The sequence below is a fragment of the Leuciscus leuciscus genome (genome assembly GCF_965113295.1).
Source record: "Leuciscus leuciscus genome assembly, chromosome: 3".
NCBI classification, from domain to species: Eukaryota; Metazoa; Chordata; class Actinopteri; order Cypriniformes; family Leuciscidae; genus Leuciscus; species Leuciscus leuciscus.
In genome coordinates, this window is record NC_138727.1 from 64,874,389 (window position 1) to 64,890,967 (window position 16,579).

Sequence of the window (16,579 nt, forward strand, 5' to 3'; positions counted from 1 at the left end):
ATATGTAGGCTACATGGTCACGGAATCTGACGGGTCAAATTCATCGACCTAGCCTTTTTTGGGTGAATGTGGAGCAGGTCGATTCAGTGTCTAATATTTTAAACAACGAAGCAGCACACGAAACTTTAACCGGCACAAACAAACGAGACTATTTTGGGTGAATGTGGAGCAGGTAGGGGGGCTGAGTGACCTCAGAATGACCAATAAATATTATTTTAATATTTAAGAAACCGAAGCAGCACAAAATAAACGTTTATCGCGCGCAAACAAACATATAAGTCTACTCTATTTTGGGTGAATGTGGACTAGTTTGCCGACGTTTTGCATTGGGTTGGGGGCGGGGCAAACTTCACGCAGTGATTGACAGGGCGGGACGGGACGGGCACGTGATCGGCTCAGAATGCATTTTCAAATTGCACATTGAATTTTGCTACATTCATTGCGGGACACTTAATGGAAATGAACTTAAGTGTCTTAACTGTGAGTGTAAATGCAATTAAGAAAAAATAACATTTAAATTTTTTTATTTATTTTTTTCAATGAGTCAAAGCAGCTTTTGATTGGCCCTTACCCCAGTCTTCAAAAATATTTTTTTTATATAATGTTTACTGCATGCGCTTGTTTTCCACAGAAAGGCTGAGTGACTAACATTTGTTTAACAATCGTCTTTATTTAATAATTCCGTAAAACATATGTTAGTATATTCGTCAATTAGTAACGCCACTGAAATACAATTGTATTTTTAATCAGAGAAATTAGGTTTGGTGAAGCCTCTACTCTTTTACTCCATCGCTCGTACTGTAGGAGGCGCTGTGACGTTATTTAGTCTACTGGTAAAACCACTGAAGAAGGAAAGACAACTGGAGCTATAGTTGTGTCAATGGTCCATTTCCTAGATAGGTGGCGGTAATGCACATATCTGTCTGCGATCCGCCGTAAAAAAGCAAGAAGAAGAAGAAGAAGAAGACAACTGGAGCTCTCAGACGGTGAGTTTAATCTGTTCTACATATATATGCGTTTTAGCTGTTGGCTTGTTATTTTTAAGTGTCCAGTTTTTAATTAACTTAAATTTAGCTTTTCCACGCCTACTTAGCTTATGAAAAATAGCTATGGTGTTGCTACAGTATAACAAATGACGTCATGTTTTTCTCCAGTAACCATGTTTTAACCATGATATTTGTAGTAAACAGTTACTATACCAACACAGTGGGTAATTTTCAATGCTAGATTCACGATTTTGGGTGAAAGGAGTAGAAATCTGACAATATCATGTTTATTATATTACTAAATGAGTAATACATGTAATAGTGTCATATACTATTTTATAATATCCCTGCACAGTGCTGGCTCAATACTGAAACTAAACATAAATGCTCCTAAACACTTATATCTGAAATGAATATTCTCTGAAATAGGCTATTTTGAGTTTAAATCAGTGTCAGTTCATTACAAATTCCTCATGAAATAATGATGATGTTTGTCTTCAGATGTTGACCATGAGAGCGCAGATGGATGTGATCTGCTGTAAATCAGTAGGAACTGATCTGTCCATGCTGGATATTGAGGATTTCATCACTGAAATCTGTCAGCTGAAGAAAGAGGTGGCGTCACTGGAGGCAAAGCTGAGAGAAAGAGGAGACAAACCCAACAGAGAGGTTTGAGCAGCTCATCATTTCATCCTTCAGCTCAATCAAACCAAAGTTTGCTTCAGTAATGAGGCTAATATCAACTGGTTGTTGTTTATTTGTGCTGATCTATGATGTGTTTGTCAGGATCTGGAGAAGGTTTCAGTGTGTGTGACTGATGGGACAGAAGCTCAGGATTCAGTCTGCAGAGCCAGAGACACACAGGACTCCGAGCTCAAACGCAGTTTCCTCTGTTATTCTGACGCTCAGGATCATGGATCCGCTGATCAAACCTCTGACTGTAACGCTGGAGAACAGCAGATGAAGATGTGCTCCGTCAAACTGGAGGACTGCAGGAACCTGATAGAGAGACGAGGAGAAGAAACCACAGCAGAGGAACAACAACAGAGCCATGAGGAAGAGGATGAAGATCAGAATAATGATGATGATGAGGATGAAGATCAGAATAATGATGATGATAATGCTGATGATGATGTTCAGGATGAGGATGAAGATCAGAATGATGATGTTGATGATGATGACTTTGTTCCTGCAGGTATGTTTCTTTCTTTTATGACCAGATATGCTGAAGTAACAGAATTAGTATTAAATTGTAGAAATTCATGTGGAGCAGCTTTTGTAGCGAATTCTGCCAGTTCATTAAGACACTAAGAATGGCATTTTGTGAGCTGCAGCTGTGTAAAATATCCCAGTGATAAAATATCAATATATGTATTTATTTAAATGACAGCTAGTGCAGCAGATTAATGGCATATTTCAAGAGAATCGTTCAAATTGGTATAGAAGCATGAAATTTGGCACAGATACTCTCTAAGGGTCACTTTTTGGGAAAAAGGCGTTGGCCACCGAAAAATTCAACATGGCGGCCATTTTTTCAAGATGGCCGCTATTTCTGTAAAATGCTCATTATGTCAATTGTTAAAACAGTGATGTAGGCATAACATTTTGTGAAAATACTCTCTTCAGAATGTTTTTTTGGAAAACAGTGCTTGTCCCTCAAAAATTCAAGATGGCCGCCATTTCTCTTGAATCCTTACATCTTTTTTTCAAATGGTGCTGCTATCATGAAATTTGGTACAAATATTCTTCAAGGAACATTATCATGGAAAAAGGTGTGTGCCGCTCAAATTCAAGATGGTGACCATTTTCAAGATGGCCACCATTTCTGTCAGAGCTCAATTGAATGTGTTAAGGAAGGTTTTGTTTAATAGAGTGAACGTCATTACACAACCAGGGCACACTGGTGACTTAACTGCTGTGGAACTCAGCATGGGGTTCAGTGTCAGCTGATCTAGTTTTACTTACACTGTAGTTCTTGACTAGTAGTAATAGTATAGCTAAGTTTAGTGTCCCAAATGCTGTCTACCAGCCCCTCATCAATTAGCTAGTAATAGATGTAGTTAGATAGCCGCACCTGAATTGACAGGTTGTGCCAGCGCGGGAGAGCCGAGCCAAGGGTAAGCGGGGCAATACATGACTTGTTCATGTATGCTTACCTGGAAGGTGTACAGATCACACGGGACTTAAATGGCACTAGATGAATGATCGGGCTAGGTGTAGGTGACCCGTACCTAGTTGTATCCCATACCTGAATGTGTACTATGTCTATGATTGAGGTGGTAAAAGGATAACCCCTCGGCCTTAATCAGACAACAAACCCCCAAAATGGCAAATGAAATTCCCATGTCAGCCAAGAGGCCAACTGATTGGAAGAAATGTTGTCTTTGTCAGACAGACACAAAGGAACCCCTCCAATCGCCACCTACCCATCATGTTTCTCAACATGATGGCTATAAAATGATTGCCACCAACATTCCACTCTTACACAAGATGAACAAAATGCCAATGACCCTGGACCTGGAACGACTGGATGAAGGTGGTGGTATAGAAGCTTTGAGAAGGAACCAAGCAAAGTATCACTACAATTGTCGACTTCGGTTCAACCACACAAAGTTACTTCGTGCCCAGAAGCAACAATCCGATGCTCAATGTAGTGAGATAGATGAAGGCCAAACAAAGCATCGCAGAACCATGATGCAGAAAAGTCTAGATGATCAGGTTTGCTTTCTTTGTGATAACATATCTCCTGAATCTGACCTACGTCAGGTAATGACACTGCAACTGAATGACAGACTACATGAATGTGCACAAACACTGAATGATGCTAAATTATTGTGTCAACTAAGTGGTGCTGATGCCATTGCACAGGAGCTGAAATACCATCATTTGCGTCTCATTCATCTTTACAACAGAGAGAAACCTCAGAAGGCTTGAGAAAGAGTCACAGAGTGAAACGATTCAACCAGCCATCTTTCCTATGGCTCTTTCTGAACTGGTCACCTATATTGTTGAAACCAGTCTCAATTCTGATGGTCCTTCCGCCTTCCGTCTCGCAGATACAGTGGGGAGAACAAGTATTTGATACACTGCTGATTTTGCAGGTTTTCCCACTTACAAAGCATGTAGAAGTCTGTAATTTTTATCATATGTATTCTTCAACTGTGAGTGACGGAATCTAAAACAAAAATCCAGAAAATCACATTGTATGATTTAAGTAATTAATTTGCATTTTATTGCAAGACATAAGTATTTGATACATCAGAAAAGCAGAACTTAATATTTGGTACAGAAACCTTTGTTTGCAATTACAGAGATCATTCGTTTCCTGTAGTTCTTGACCAGGTTTGCACACGCTGCAGCAGGGATTTTGGCACACTCCTCCAGACCTTCTCCAGATCCTTCAGGTTTCGGGGCTGTCGCTGGGCAATACAGACTTTCAGCTCCCTCCAAAGATTTTTTATTGGGTTCAGGTCTGGAGACTGGCTAGGCCACTCCAGGACCTTGAGATGCTTCTTACAGAGGCACTCCTTAGTTGCCTTGGCTGTGTGTTTCGGGTCGTTGTCATGCTGGAAGACCCAGCCACAACCCATCTTCAATGCTCTTACTGAGGGAAGGAGGTTGTTGGCCAAGATCTCGCGATACATGGCCCCATCCATCCTCCCCTCAATACGGTGCAGTCGTCCTGTCCCCTTTGCAGAAAACTATCCCCAAAGAATGATGTTTCCACCTCCATGCTTCACGGTTGGGATGGTGTTCTTGGGGTTGTACTCATCCTCCTTCTTCCTCCAAACACGGCAAGTGGAGTTTAGACCAAAAAGCTCTATTTTTGTCTCATCAGACCACATGACCTTCTCCCATTCCTCCTCTGGATCATCCAGATGGTCATTGGCAAACTTCAGATGGGCCTGGACATGCACTGGCTTGAGCAGGGGGACCTTGTGTGCGCTGTAGGATTTTAATCCATGATGGCGTAGTGTGTTACTAATGGTTTTCTTAGAGACTGTGGTCCCAGCTCTCTTCAGGTCATTGACCTGCCGTGTAGTTCTGGGCTGATCCCTTACCTTCCTCATGATCATTGATGCCCCACGAGGTGAGATCTTGCATGGTGCCCCAGACCGAGGGAGATTGACCGTCATCTTGAACTTCTTCCATTTTCTAATAATTGTGCCAACAGTTGTTGCCTTCTCACCAAGCTGCTTGCCTATTGTCCTGTAGCCCATTACACAGCTCTCTGGTCTTGGCCATTGTGGAGAGGTTGGAGTCTGTTTGATTGAGTGTGTGGACAGGTGTCTTTTATACAGGTAACAAGTTCAAACAGGTGCAGTTAATACAGGTAATGAGTGGAGAACAAGAGGGCTTCTTAAAGAAAAACTAACAGGTCTGTGAGAGCCGGAATTCTTACTGGTTGGTAGGTGATCAAATACTTATGTCATGCAATAAAATGCAAATTAATTATTTAAAAATCAAACAATGTGATTTTCTGGATTTTTGTTTTAGATTCCGTCTCTCACAGTTTCGGTGTACCTATGATAAAAATTACAGACCTCTACATGCTTTGTAAGTAGGAAAACCTTCAAAATCAGCAGTGTATCAAATACTTGTTCTCCCCACTGTATGTGCAACCTGTACCAGCAGCGTATCCTTTTTCTAACAGTGGCAATTCCTCTCTGTGGACTACACCTTGCCGTGGTGGAGAGGCTTGTGTACTCCAATGAACCTGAGACCTATGCCGGTGGGGATTTTATAGCCCTGGCAAGTTTAACTAAGCTGGACAGGTCAAAGGAGAGGAGGCAGACAAAGCAGACATTATGACTATTTGACAGAAATGGTGGCCATCTTGAAAATGGTGTCCATCCTGAATTTTTGAGTGGCACATACGTTTTTCCAAAAGAGTGTTCCTTGAAGAATATTTCTGCCTAATTTTATGCTTGCATCACCATTTGAACACTTGAAATAATTAATATTCGACAGGAACGGTGGCCATCTTTAAAAATGGCGGCCATCTTGAATTTTTGAGGGACAAGCATCTTTTTCTATTAACATGTCCTTTAGAGCGTATTTGTATAACATGTTATGCTTAGATCACTGTTTGAATAATTGATATAATAAGCATTGAATAGCAATGGCGGCCATTTTGAAAAATGGCCGCCATATTGAATTTTTGAGTGGCCAACGCCTTTTTCCAAAATAGTGGCCCTTAGAGAGTATCTGTGCCAAATTTCATGCTTCTATACCAAAGTGAACGATTTTTTTACTAATCTGCTGCACTAAGCCTTAAAAGTTTGATAACACACATCACAATTTGGATCAACTTATCTCTGGGCATTATGTTATTTTTTCTGCAATTATATTGTACACATACAGTATATTGTATATATAGTTAGGGTAACTTAAACCATGATATAAGATTGTGGCCATATTGGCCATCTCTTAAGTAATTTTTCTCCTGTACATATTGTTTGGTCCACCACAAGGTGTCACTGTGGCCTCAAGTCAAGTCACCTTCATTTATACAGCGCTTTTAACAATATAATTTTTTCAAAGCAGCTTTACAGTGATAGTAGAAATTACAATAACAGAGATTGTTTTGGCTTTACAGCAGCTCTAGGATAAAGTTATTGTCCAGCTAAAGTTAGTTTTAATTGATTGATTCACTTCCGTTGCGAAGATCAGATCATTAGTTATTAACTTTGGGGCCGCTACACGACACCGTTCTAATAGAAAACCCTCAATGCACTCCGGCCGCCCATTCGCACAAAACAGTGCCTGGTGGCTAGAGAACGCACTCCCGGAAATAGGTTCCAAGGTGCAAAAGATTATCAGTTATCTCTGCGCAAACCTCTGCACAAACACCGACGTTAGTTAGCGCGTCCGCGTAGCTACGTGGGGACTCTCTACAGATAAAACGACAGCGTTTTACACTTTTTTTACAGCGTTGACACTTCAGGACTGCGTTGTCGTCATGTCCAGGCGTAGGTCCTTCATCAGATCTGGATACAGCCTGGATCCAGCGGACTGCGGTAAACTTCGGGATAAACCGAGAGACTAATATCTGCGTAGACGCCATCCTTAGACGTTCATCAGGATTTATGGGAAGTCTTCCGGGTTCCGGCTGACCTAAACTATGCAGCCTAACATTGAAGTATAGAAGTGTATAATGTGTTATGTGTACGCTAGGCCAAAGATATGTGTATATTTAGTCTAGATTTGAACTGACAGAGTGTGTCTGCTTCCCGGACAATGTTAGGAAGACTGTTCCAAAGTTTTGGTGCTATATAGGAAAAGGATCTACCGCCAGCAGTCGGATATGATATTGATAGCCGGAATTTTAAGATCGCAATAGACGTGAAGGACTATAATGCGTTAAGAGCTCGCTCAACTCTAGCTGCTGCGTTTTGGACTAGCTGTAATTTATTTATTAAGCGTGCAGGACAAGGTTATTCTAGGTTATTACATGAGGAACTTTTTTGTCCAATAATTCAAATCTCAGTTTTTTCAGAGTTAAGTAGTAGGAAATTACTAGTCATCCAGTTTTTTTTATATCAGCTATGCATTCCATTCATTTTGTGAATTGGTCATTTTTGTCGCGGCTTGAAGAGATATAGAGCTGAGTATCATCAGCATAACAGTGAAAACTAATGCCATGCTTCCTAATGATATCTCCTAAGGGTAGCATGTACAGAGTGAACAGCAGCGGTCCTAGTACTGAGCCTTGTGGTACGCCATACTGAACTTGTGATCGATGAGACATCTCTTCATTTACTGCTACAAACTGATAACAGTCAGATAAGTATGATTTAAACAATGCTAGTGCAATTCCACTAATACCAACATCATTTTCGAGTCTAATTAAAAGAATGTTGTGGTCGATAGTATCAAATGCAGCACTAAGATCGAGTAACGCTAATAGAGAGATACAACCACGATCGGATGATAAGAGCAAATCATTTGTGACTCTGAGAGCTGTCTCTGTACTATGGTACGGTCTAAATCCTGACTGAAAATCCTCGTAGATATCATTTCTTGCTAAAAAAGGAACATAGTTGTGAAGATACTGCTTTTTCTAATATCTTTGACAGAAAAGGTAGATTCGAGATCGGCCTGTAATTGACTAATTCTGTAGGATCAAGTTGTGTTTTTTTAAGAACCGGTTTAATCATAGCCAGCTTAAAAGTTTTTGGTACGTATCCTAATGACAAAGATGAATTAATGATATTAAGAAGAGGATCTATGACCTCTGGAAGCATCTCTTTCAGTAGCTTAGTCGGTATAGGGTCTAAAATACATGTTGTTGATTTAACGAGTTTAGTAAATTCTTCCTCTCCTATAGCAATGAATGAATAATTTTTCCTCAAGGAGACTACAAGCACTGTCTGATGCGATACTGTAGTAGACGGTTGCATAGTTATAATTTTCTCCCTGATATTATCAATCTTGTTAGTAAAGAAGTTCATAAAGTCATTACTGCTGTGCTGCTTGGAAACGTCATGGCTTGAAGCTTTCTTTTTCGTTAGTTTAGCCACTGTTTCAAATTAATACCTAGGGTTTTGTTTATTTTCTTCTAATAGGGTTGAAAAATAAGCAGATCTAGCAGCTTTTAAGGCCTCTCTGCATGAAATCGAGCTCACTTTCCATGAAATGCGAAATACCTCTAGTTTTGTTTTCTTCCAGTTGCGCTCCATTTTTCTTGGCTGCTCTCTCAAGGGCCCGAGTGTGCTCGTTGTACCACGGCGTTGGACTATTTTCTTTAATATTCTTTAAGCGCTAACGAGCAACTGTGTCTAAAGTGGTGGAAAAGTGAGTTAAAAGTTTCTGTCGCAATATCGAGTTCTTCTAGGCCAGGCGTAGGCAACCTAAGGCACGCGTGCCAACACTGGCACGCGGAGGGTTAATCGCTGGCACACAAGCAAATGCGAGAGAAGTGTATGTATTTCATTCAGATAAAGTAGTCTAGTTTTATGCCGGTCAAATGCACTCGGGCTCCCCATGATTAACATCGCGCAACATCAGCATCACACGGAACGCACATGTAGGAAACCTCGTGAACTACGGCCGTTTCACGCATATTTTTTTTTACGGCCGTTTCACGCATTGCTTTTGTTCACACAGCGCGCTTTCCGGGACTGAACACGGCAATGTTACAAGGTCCCCAACCCAGCATCAATCCCGGGTCGTGTTTGCATTCACACAGAAGGCAAAGCGCTGTGCGCTGGGTTCAAAGCGCTGTGTGAAAGGTGCTAAAGTGAAAGCACACTTTTGATGGACAAAATAAATATGATTCCAAACAAAAGTGCCCAAAATGCACAGAATGTGCATGTCTAGTGTGTTTTAACAAGAACTGGATTAGGTTATGTCAGAAAAGAAAATTAAGACTCAAAAATATTTATATAAAATGTACCCATTTAAAGTTGTTTTTATTATTCAGTTTGGGTAAAAGGATATGGTATTTTATAAAAAAAATATATAGAAAATAAATATTTGTGTGTGCTTTAAAGTAGTTAGAAAAAATGAAATCGTAATCGGCTAAAAAAATCGGTATCGGCAAGTCAAACTCAATGAAAAATCGGAATCGGTGCATCTCTAGTTAGGAGTTATAAATATTATTAAATTGTCTATCTAAATCTAAAACAAATTTCAAGAGAAATATTACAATTTCTGTACTATTTCTGTGTAAGCCATTATGAAAATGGAAAATGTTTGTGTATTTATATGAGAGTGTGTGTGTATATATATATATATATTTATATATATATTATCATTTGTTCATCCGTATTATATCTGTTTTTTATTTGTTGAACATCAATTAAATTATTACCCTTAAATGGGTTTGGGAGTTTTTTGTATTTCCTAATTCGGGGAACAGACACAGTCTCTGAGTCTCATAAGATGGTATCTAGGTGAAAGAGTCTCTATATGATGGGATTTATCTGACCTTGGTGACATGAGACAGCTAGCAGACGGTCGGTTTAGCCAGTCTGTCTACTTCCTGACCTGGGCCTCAATTCATGTTTGAGCTCTAAGACTATGTGCCATATTACTAGAGAGATGAGCAGCACCATCCCAGGAGGGATGAATACCATCTCTTTTCAACAGGTCAGGTCTGCCCCAAAAACTTTTCCAATTGTCTATGAGTTGGGCTGGGACGGTTACCGCATTACCGCAATACCGCGGTCACGTGACGCCTACCGCGGGTCTGAGCTCATCACCGTCATCACCGCAAAAAAATAAAATAAAATAAACACTGGCCTCGTTCACGTTGTGTCTAATGACATGGATTCAATGATTCTAATGACATGAATTGTGTCTACATTGTCATACATAACATTGTGTCTTACATGGATTCAAGGTTTTCTAAACAAAACTTATCATCAAAAGATAGAGCAAATCCGACCTTTCGCAAGTTGGGGAGCGCAATGTTCCATGACACATAATAACATTCCATTCGTAGGCTATTGACTATAACCCCTTATTTACACTCTGTGGCGCGTTACGGCTGCGACGCAGCAACCGGAGCTGATCGCGCCCACTCTAGTCAATGCTTGTGTTTACACCAGCCACGACGCGGCGCGTTTCAGAAGCGTCTCTCCGCGCCGCTTCGCTAAAGATAGGCGCCTGGTCTATTTTCGACAGATGCCGCGTCCAAGCCAAAAAAGTCAATTTAAAAATAAACACCCTGTGCAGACTCCCAATTATATTGCAAATGTCTTATAGCCTATAATTTGAAGCCCCAAAAGCAGGACCTCAGCTTTTTATTGCACGTGCTTATTTAACACAATTCTCTCACGTGAAGACCGTGTTTGTCAACCCTCGCGGAGTCGCGGCAAGTGCACAGCACCAGAGAGTAATCTTGATTGCACTTGCAAGTAAATGGATAAGTAGGCTACATAATCAAATTCACAAATATTATAGTATTATAATATGAGGTTTAAAGCGGTTTACCGCTATACCGCGGGAATTTCTTGGTTTTCAACCGCGGTAAGAAAAAAATCTATACCGTCCGAGCCCTATCTATGAATTCTATATTATTCTGCGGACACCACTTAGACAGTCAGCCATTGAGTGAGGACAATCTACTAAGTATCTCATCACTCCTGCGAACAGGAATGGGGCCAGAGCAAATTACAGTGCCTGACATCGTACTTGCGAGTTCACACACCTCTTTAACGTTAATTTTAGTGATCTCCGACTGGCAAAGTTGAATTAGCATTAGCCAGCACTTTTAAATTTGCTTTGATGTCAGGTGCTCTGGCTCCCAACAAACATGTGACTATGGTGGCTGGTGTGTCTATTTTCACATTCTGTGTAATAGAATAACCAATAACTAGGGCACATTCAACAGGATTCACAGTGGGTGTTTCACAGAGTGGGGAGAATCTATTTGTTATGGTAGTCGGAACGGAAGAGCAGTGTTTTGTCCCGCGACTACAGCGTCTCATGGTCAGCCAGTTGCCCTGCTGCATGGGCTCTACAGCCGGAACCGAACTTGTACAGAGTTCACTAAGCTAGTCACATCCAAAGCAGTATCTAAAGCCCTTGCACTCTTACTATCCTCAATTAAATATACTATCCTCCGTCAGCCTGACTACTTCCCTGCATTTATCACATGAAAAGCCCTCTGTGCTGACAGAGAAGGCTAATACTATACATGTGATACGAAGTGCAAGTGACAATAAGAGAAGACATGACTCACCGTGTTTGTTGACTGATCCTACTCACCACAGTTGTTTGATGGACTCGTAAAAGGCGTCAGCGAAAAAATAAAGACGGCAGGCACGAATGGCACGAGCGTGCACGAGAAAAAATAAATAAAGACTGCAGGCATGGATGGCACGTTAACAGGCTAGCGAATTACTAGCGTATTGTGCTAGCAATAAGGATTTAGATTGAAGGTAGCGATATCAGATTAATGCGTGGTGATGAGTAAGTTATATTTAGCAATATAAACAACAAAGGAATGATAGTAAATAAAGATTCAAAACAGAAAGCTATACGGAGCATACAGATGCAAACCACTCAGCAGCAAGGCAGACAGACAGACAGGAGCAATCCATGATAAGGATTATTAAAGGAGAACTCCGGTGAATTTTTAAGTTAATCTTGATCGTTTTACCTTTGTGAGTACTGTCTATAGAAAAAAAAAACGAACCGGATCGGTGCTTGCAACGCGGAGCTGTTACAGTTAAAACGGCAGTTATGGGGGCATTAACCTAAATAGTGTCTTTGTGCCTCTTAACAGACACAAAATGCAATTAAAATGTCTGTCCAACATGAACAGGGCCCTTACATGACAACAAGATGCGTTTAGCAACTTAGCCATTGTTTAAACTCACCTAAATAGTGTTTTAGAAGGCTAGCTGTAGTCTCGCGCTGAAGTCCCGTGGGAACTCAGTAGTAGCCGGAACACGACGCTCCTCCCACCTGCACTATGTGCGCGATTTTTTTCCCCCAAACCACTTCAGCGGAAATCCCGCCCTGCAGCTTCCCATTTTAGCTGAATGGGAGCTCTGGGCATTAACTGTAACAGCTCCGCTTTGCAAGCACCGATCCGGTTCGGGTTTTTTTTCTATAGACAGTACTCACAAAGGTAAAACGATCAAGATTACCTTAAAAATTCACCGGAGTTCTCCTTTAAGGGTATGAAGGGTATGATAAGGCCCAAAGGTGTCTTGGGTGGTCAAACAACCCTTGGTATTTTCCTCGTGGGGCTCAAGCTATGCCCTCTCCAAACCAATCTATCTTTTACAAACTGCCAAAAGTTGACATCTTAAAGGTGCTGTATGTAACTTTTTCACTCTACTAAAGCATAAAAATGCCATAATATGTTTGCATATATTGAGGAAACATGCTAAGTTCACATAATCATTTCTCTGAAAAACACTTCTACAGCCAGTTATTTTACTTTGAAATGTGCGTTTCCAGGCATTGTCCATTGCGCTCGTTCCTGTTGCGTGTGCTCAAACTGGCAACTCGTGTGAACGCCGCCGAGTCTGAGGAGCAGGTGGCGGGAGAAACGATGATCTCCGATATTTAGAATTGGAAAGCAGTACCTATTTCGACCACTAGTTGTCATTCTTACAGACTGCACCTTTAAGTGGAATCTTACAAGGGTTCGTTGTTTACAGCGGTCGAGTTTGTTAGTTAGCTTAGATGCTACCCACTTCATTTATGGTCCTAGATTGTTCCGTTTGAACAAATCATCTTTGTCCGATCTGCTCTCAGATCCAACACAATTTTATTTTGACTAATCATTCAGCTTTAGTATAAAAGTTCTATATTTAATGCCCATTTTGCTCCTTTCAGAAGACATCGCTGGTTCATCATCTGATGGAGAAACTGCCTCTACATCCAAAGAGCGACAGACAGTGAAGAGTTTCTCCTGTGGAAAAACATTCAGCAAACAGGGTCATTTAGCAAAACGTGAGAGAAAACGCAAAGAACAGAAAGACTTCACCTGCGAGATATGTGACATCAGCTTTCCTACCGCAGAAGAGAGGAGACTTCATTCAAAAGAGCACAGCGTGAAGAAGGAGTTTCGCTGTGAACAGTGCGGGAAGGATTTTTTCACCACTCCTTATAGTATGAGAGCTCATATAAAGACACACAGTGAAAAGACTTTGCACTGCAGCGAGTGCGACAAGTATTTCCGCACCAAACAACATCTTACAATGCATAAGAGAATCCACACTGGTGAAAAGCCGTACAAGTGCCCTCACTGCGAGAAGAGCTTCAACCAGAGATCCGCTTTGAAGAGCCATCAACTCACACATAGCAATGAGAGTCCATACAAGTGTCCCGTCTGTGAGAAGAGCTTCAAATGCGGAACCAGTCTGAAGAAACATCTACTCACACACACCAATGAGAGACCGTATCAGTGTCCCGTCTGTGAAAAGAGCTTCAAATGCGGAACCAGTCTGAAGAAACATCTACTCACACACACCAGTGAAAGGCCGTATCAGTGCAGTGAATGTGAGAAAACCTTTACAAACTCCGGTTCTCTGAAGTTACACCAAAAAATACATTCTGATGACAGACCATATCAGTGTTCACACTGTGAGAAACGTTTCTATCATTCGACTCACTGGAAATCCCATGAGAGGACTCACACCGGAGAGAAACCGTACCTGTGCTCCTACTGCGGGAAGAGCTTTGCTAGTCCATTTTCTTTCAAAGTTCACATCAGAGTTCACACTGGAGAGAAACCATATCACTGTGGTGATTGTGGGAAGAGTTTTACTAATTCAAGTAGCTTACAAATACACAAGAAGACTCATACAGGAGAAAAACCTTTTAAATGCTCACTTTGTGACAAGACTTTTGTGACAAAAAGTGACCTGAAGATCCATGAGCGATGGCATACAGGAGAGAAACCTTACCGCTGCTCCATCTGCGACGAGAGATTCTCTTTTAAATGGGTTTTTCAGACTCACCAGAAGAAACACGCCGCTCCAGAATCATCATAGCTTCATCATGTCATTACTTTTAGGTTGTGTCAAAAAAACCCACCTTGCAGTGTTACAGGGACGTTATGGTTGTAAAATACCTAAAACTAGAATGTCCAAAGGAGACCAAACTTAAATCTCTGTCTTAGCACCTTATATTAGGCCATATGTGAAAAATCTGGGTGTTTTACTGGACAGCTGCTCCTATTATGCTATTTAAAATTTTCCTAATGTTGTTTTGGAGTCTCCTACAACAGGTTTACCTGCATCAAAGGTCAAAAAATGGTTTCACTGTCTCATAATATACATTTGCACATCACCACATTTTCAATGACTCTCAAACGACTCGTCAGATGAATCAATCTCTCTAAATCCCTCCTTTCCGCAAGCTACTCTTCTCTGATTGGCCTGACAGCTTAGTCTGTTGTGATTGGTCTACCGTGTACAGCGTGGACGTCGAATGCAAAAATGCCCATTGCCATAACAACGTACAATACAATTTCATTTACAATAAAGCAGTGTAATGCAATTAAAAATGCAAGTTTATTGTATTTCTCTGTTTGTCTCGGGGAGTGTGTGTTTGTGACTGGCCTGCTTCATTTCTTCTTGCCTGTGTTCTGCTGGAGGGGGTGCAGTAATAAACAGCAAAAACAATAATACTGTGAAATATTATTCCAATTCAAAAATCACTGTTTTCTATTTGAATATTCAAATGTATTTTCAGTCAAATCTCCATTTTATTGGCCTTTACTCCAGTCTTCAGTGTCACAGGAACCGTCAGAAATAGATGCTGATTTGCTGTTCAAGAATTTGCTGCTTATCACAGTTGAAAATACTTGTGCTGCTTAAAGCTGCCGTCGGCAAAATTTTTTTGATCATATTCAGTGTAATCGACACTATAATCCGACAGAACAACATAAATAAGGTGGTTTTAGAAAAAAACCCGAGCTTCTAACTCCACCTGGAGCGTGTTATTTGTTTTGCAAAAATCCAGCGCTCCCGCTTCATCAGGTCCAATCAGCGCAGGGGGGTGTGAGATCTGACTGTCAATCACAGGTCGTGCACACGCCACAGATCCCCCCTCACTCGCGCACGTTAATATCACATGCACACGCCACGCCTGAAGTTCGCCTGGAGATTGCATGAAGCGTGATGGCGGAGAGAAAATCTACTAACAAGCTTCCAATTCCTCGGTTATTGCTATCTATGGATAGATTAGCCAGGGCAGCCTACCTCCGAGTCCATGGTGTTGATAGATGCTGAAGAGAAGGACACGTTCACAGAAAATCAGGTACACACGCACAGTGACGCACTGACGAGCACGACCTCGATGGGAGGGTGCTCGCTGGTAGTGGGGAGGGGCATGAGAGTTGTAAACATTCAAAATTTTGGCTAATCGACCCAATCTGCCAGACTTGCCGACGGCAGCTTTAAAGTCGGCATGAAACGGAAGTTGAGATTGTCATTTTTTCCTTGTTGTGATGTATATCCGAGTGAAACGGCTTCTGAAATTAGAAAAAAATGTAGGGCGGGGCTTGATTTCGTCCATCGGGAATTGATTGGATCGTTGGAGGTTGGGCGTTGCAAACAAAATGGAGGCAGATTTGAATGCCAGTTTACATTCAGTTGTGGAGGATTTCTCTCCACCGGACTCCCCCACCGTTACCGTCCCATGAAGGATTTTTTTATTGACGAGAACGAAGACGAGTAGCTAAATTTTCAGGCAGGAATCAGCCCATTTTTATATGAGCCTCCCGCGAAACGAGACAAACACCGATAGCCGCACCCTCATCGGCTCTGGCCGCACCCTTTCGCCATGGCACGTGACCGAAAGAGAAGAGAGGTCGTTTCGAGGGGGGAGGGAAGGGTAATGTATTTGATTAAAGATTATAGTGTACAGATAAATGAAGTGTACATATTAAATTTATAATAAACACTACAACATTACATATAAAAAGAAGATTTGTCAAATTTGATTTCATCCCGACTTTAATGAAGTGTGGAATCTGACTTACAGTGTTTTTTCAGGATTCACAGATCAACAGAAAGTGAAGAACAGCATTTATTTCAAACTGAGAGCGTCTGGAACATGTAACCTAATTTATGAACTCGCATAATTCAAATATTAATGTCATTTTGATTTACCGCTGACTG

At 41.2% G+C, this 16,579-nt stretch overlaps 2 protein-coding genes across 2 annotated transcripts in view; one reads left to right on the plus strand and one right to left on the minus strand.

Annotated features, from left to right (window-relative positions):
- LOC309495384 (NACHT, LRR and PYD domains-containing protein 3-like) overlaps window positions 1–16,579 on the minus strand; it is a 211,012-nt gene that overhangs the window by 100,952 nt on the left and 93,481 nt on the right. The window lies entirely within an intron of this gene.
- LOC309495426 (uncharacterized protein) lies at window positions 611–14,961 on the plus strand. Its single transcript, XM_082165211.1, has 5 exons — window positions 611–853; window positions 964–986; window positions 1,488–1,655; window positions 1,773–2,181; window positions 13,287–14,961. The coding sequence occupies exons 3-5, from the start codon at window positions 1,488–1,490 to the stop codon at window positions 14,444–14,446; spliced, it is 1,737 nt and encodes a 578-aa protein (XP_082021337.1). The 5' UTR covers window positions 611–853; window positions 964–986; the 3' UTR covers window positions 14,447–14,961.

What these genes read in the sequence shown, in the direction of transcription:
- LOC309495426 (XM_082165211.1), top strand. Translation starts at nt 1,488, where the DNA reads ATGTTGACCATGAGAGCGCAGATGGATGTGATCTGCTGTAAATCAGTA. An exon ending in GAGACAAACCCAACAGAGAG is followed by an intron (nt 1,656 to 1,772) that starts GTTTGAGCAGCT and finishes TGTGTTTGTCAG; the next exon opens with GATCTGGAGAAGGTTTCAGT. An exon ending in TGATGACTTTGTTCCTGCAG is followed by an intron (nt 2,182 to 13,286) that starts GTATGTTTCTTT and finishes TGCTCCTTTCAG; the next exon opens with AAGACATCGCTGGTTCATCA.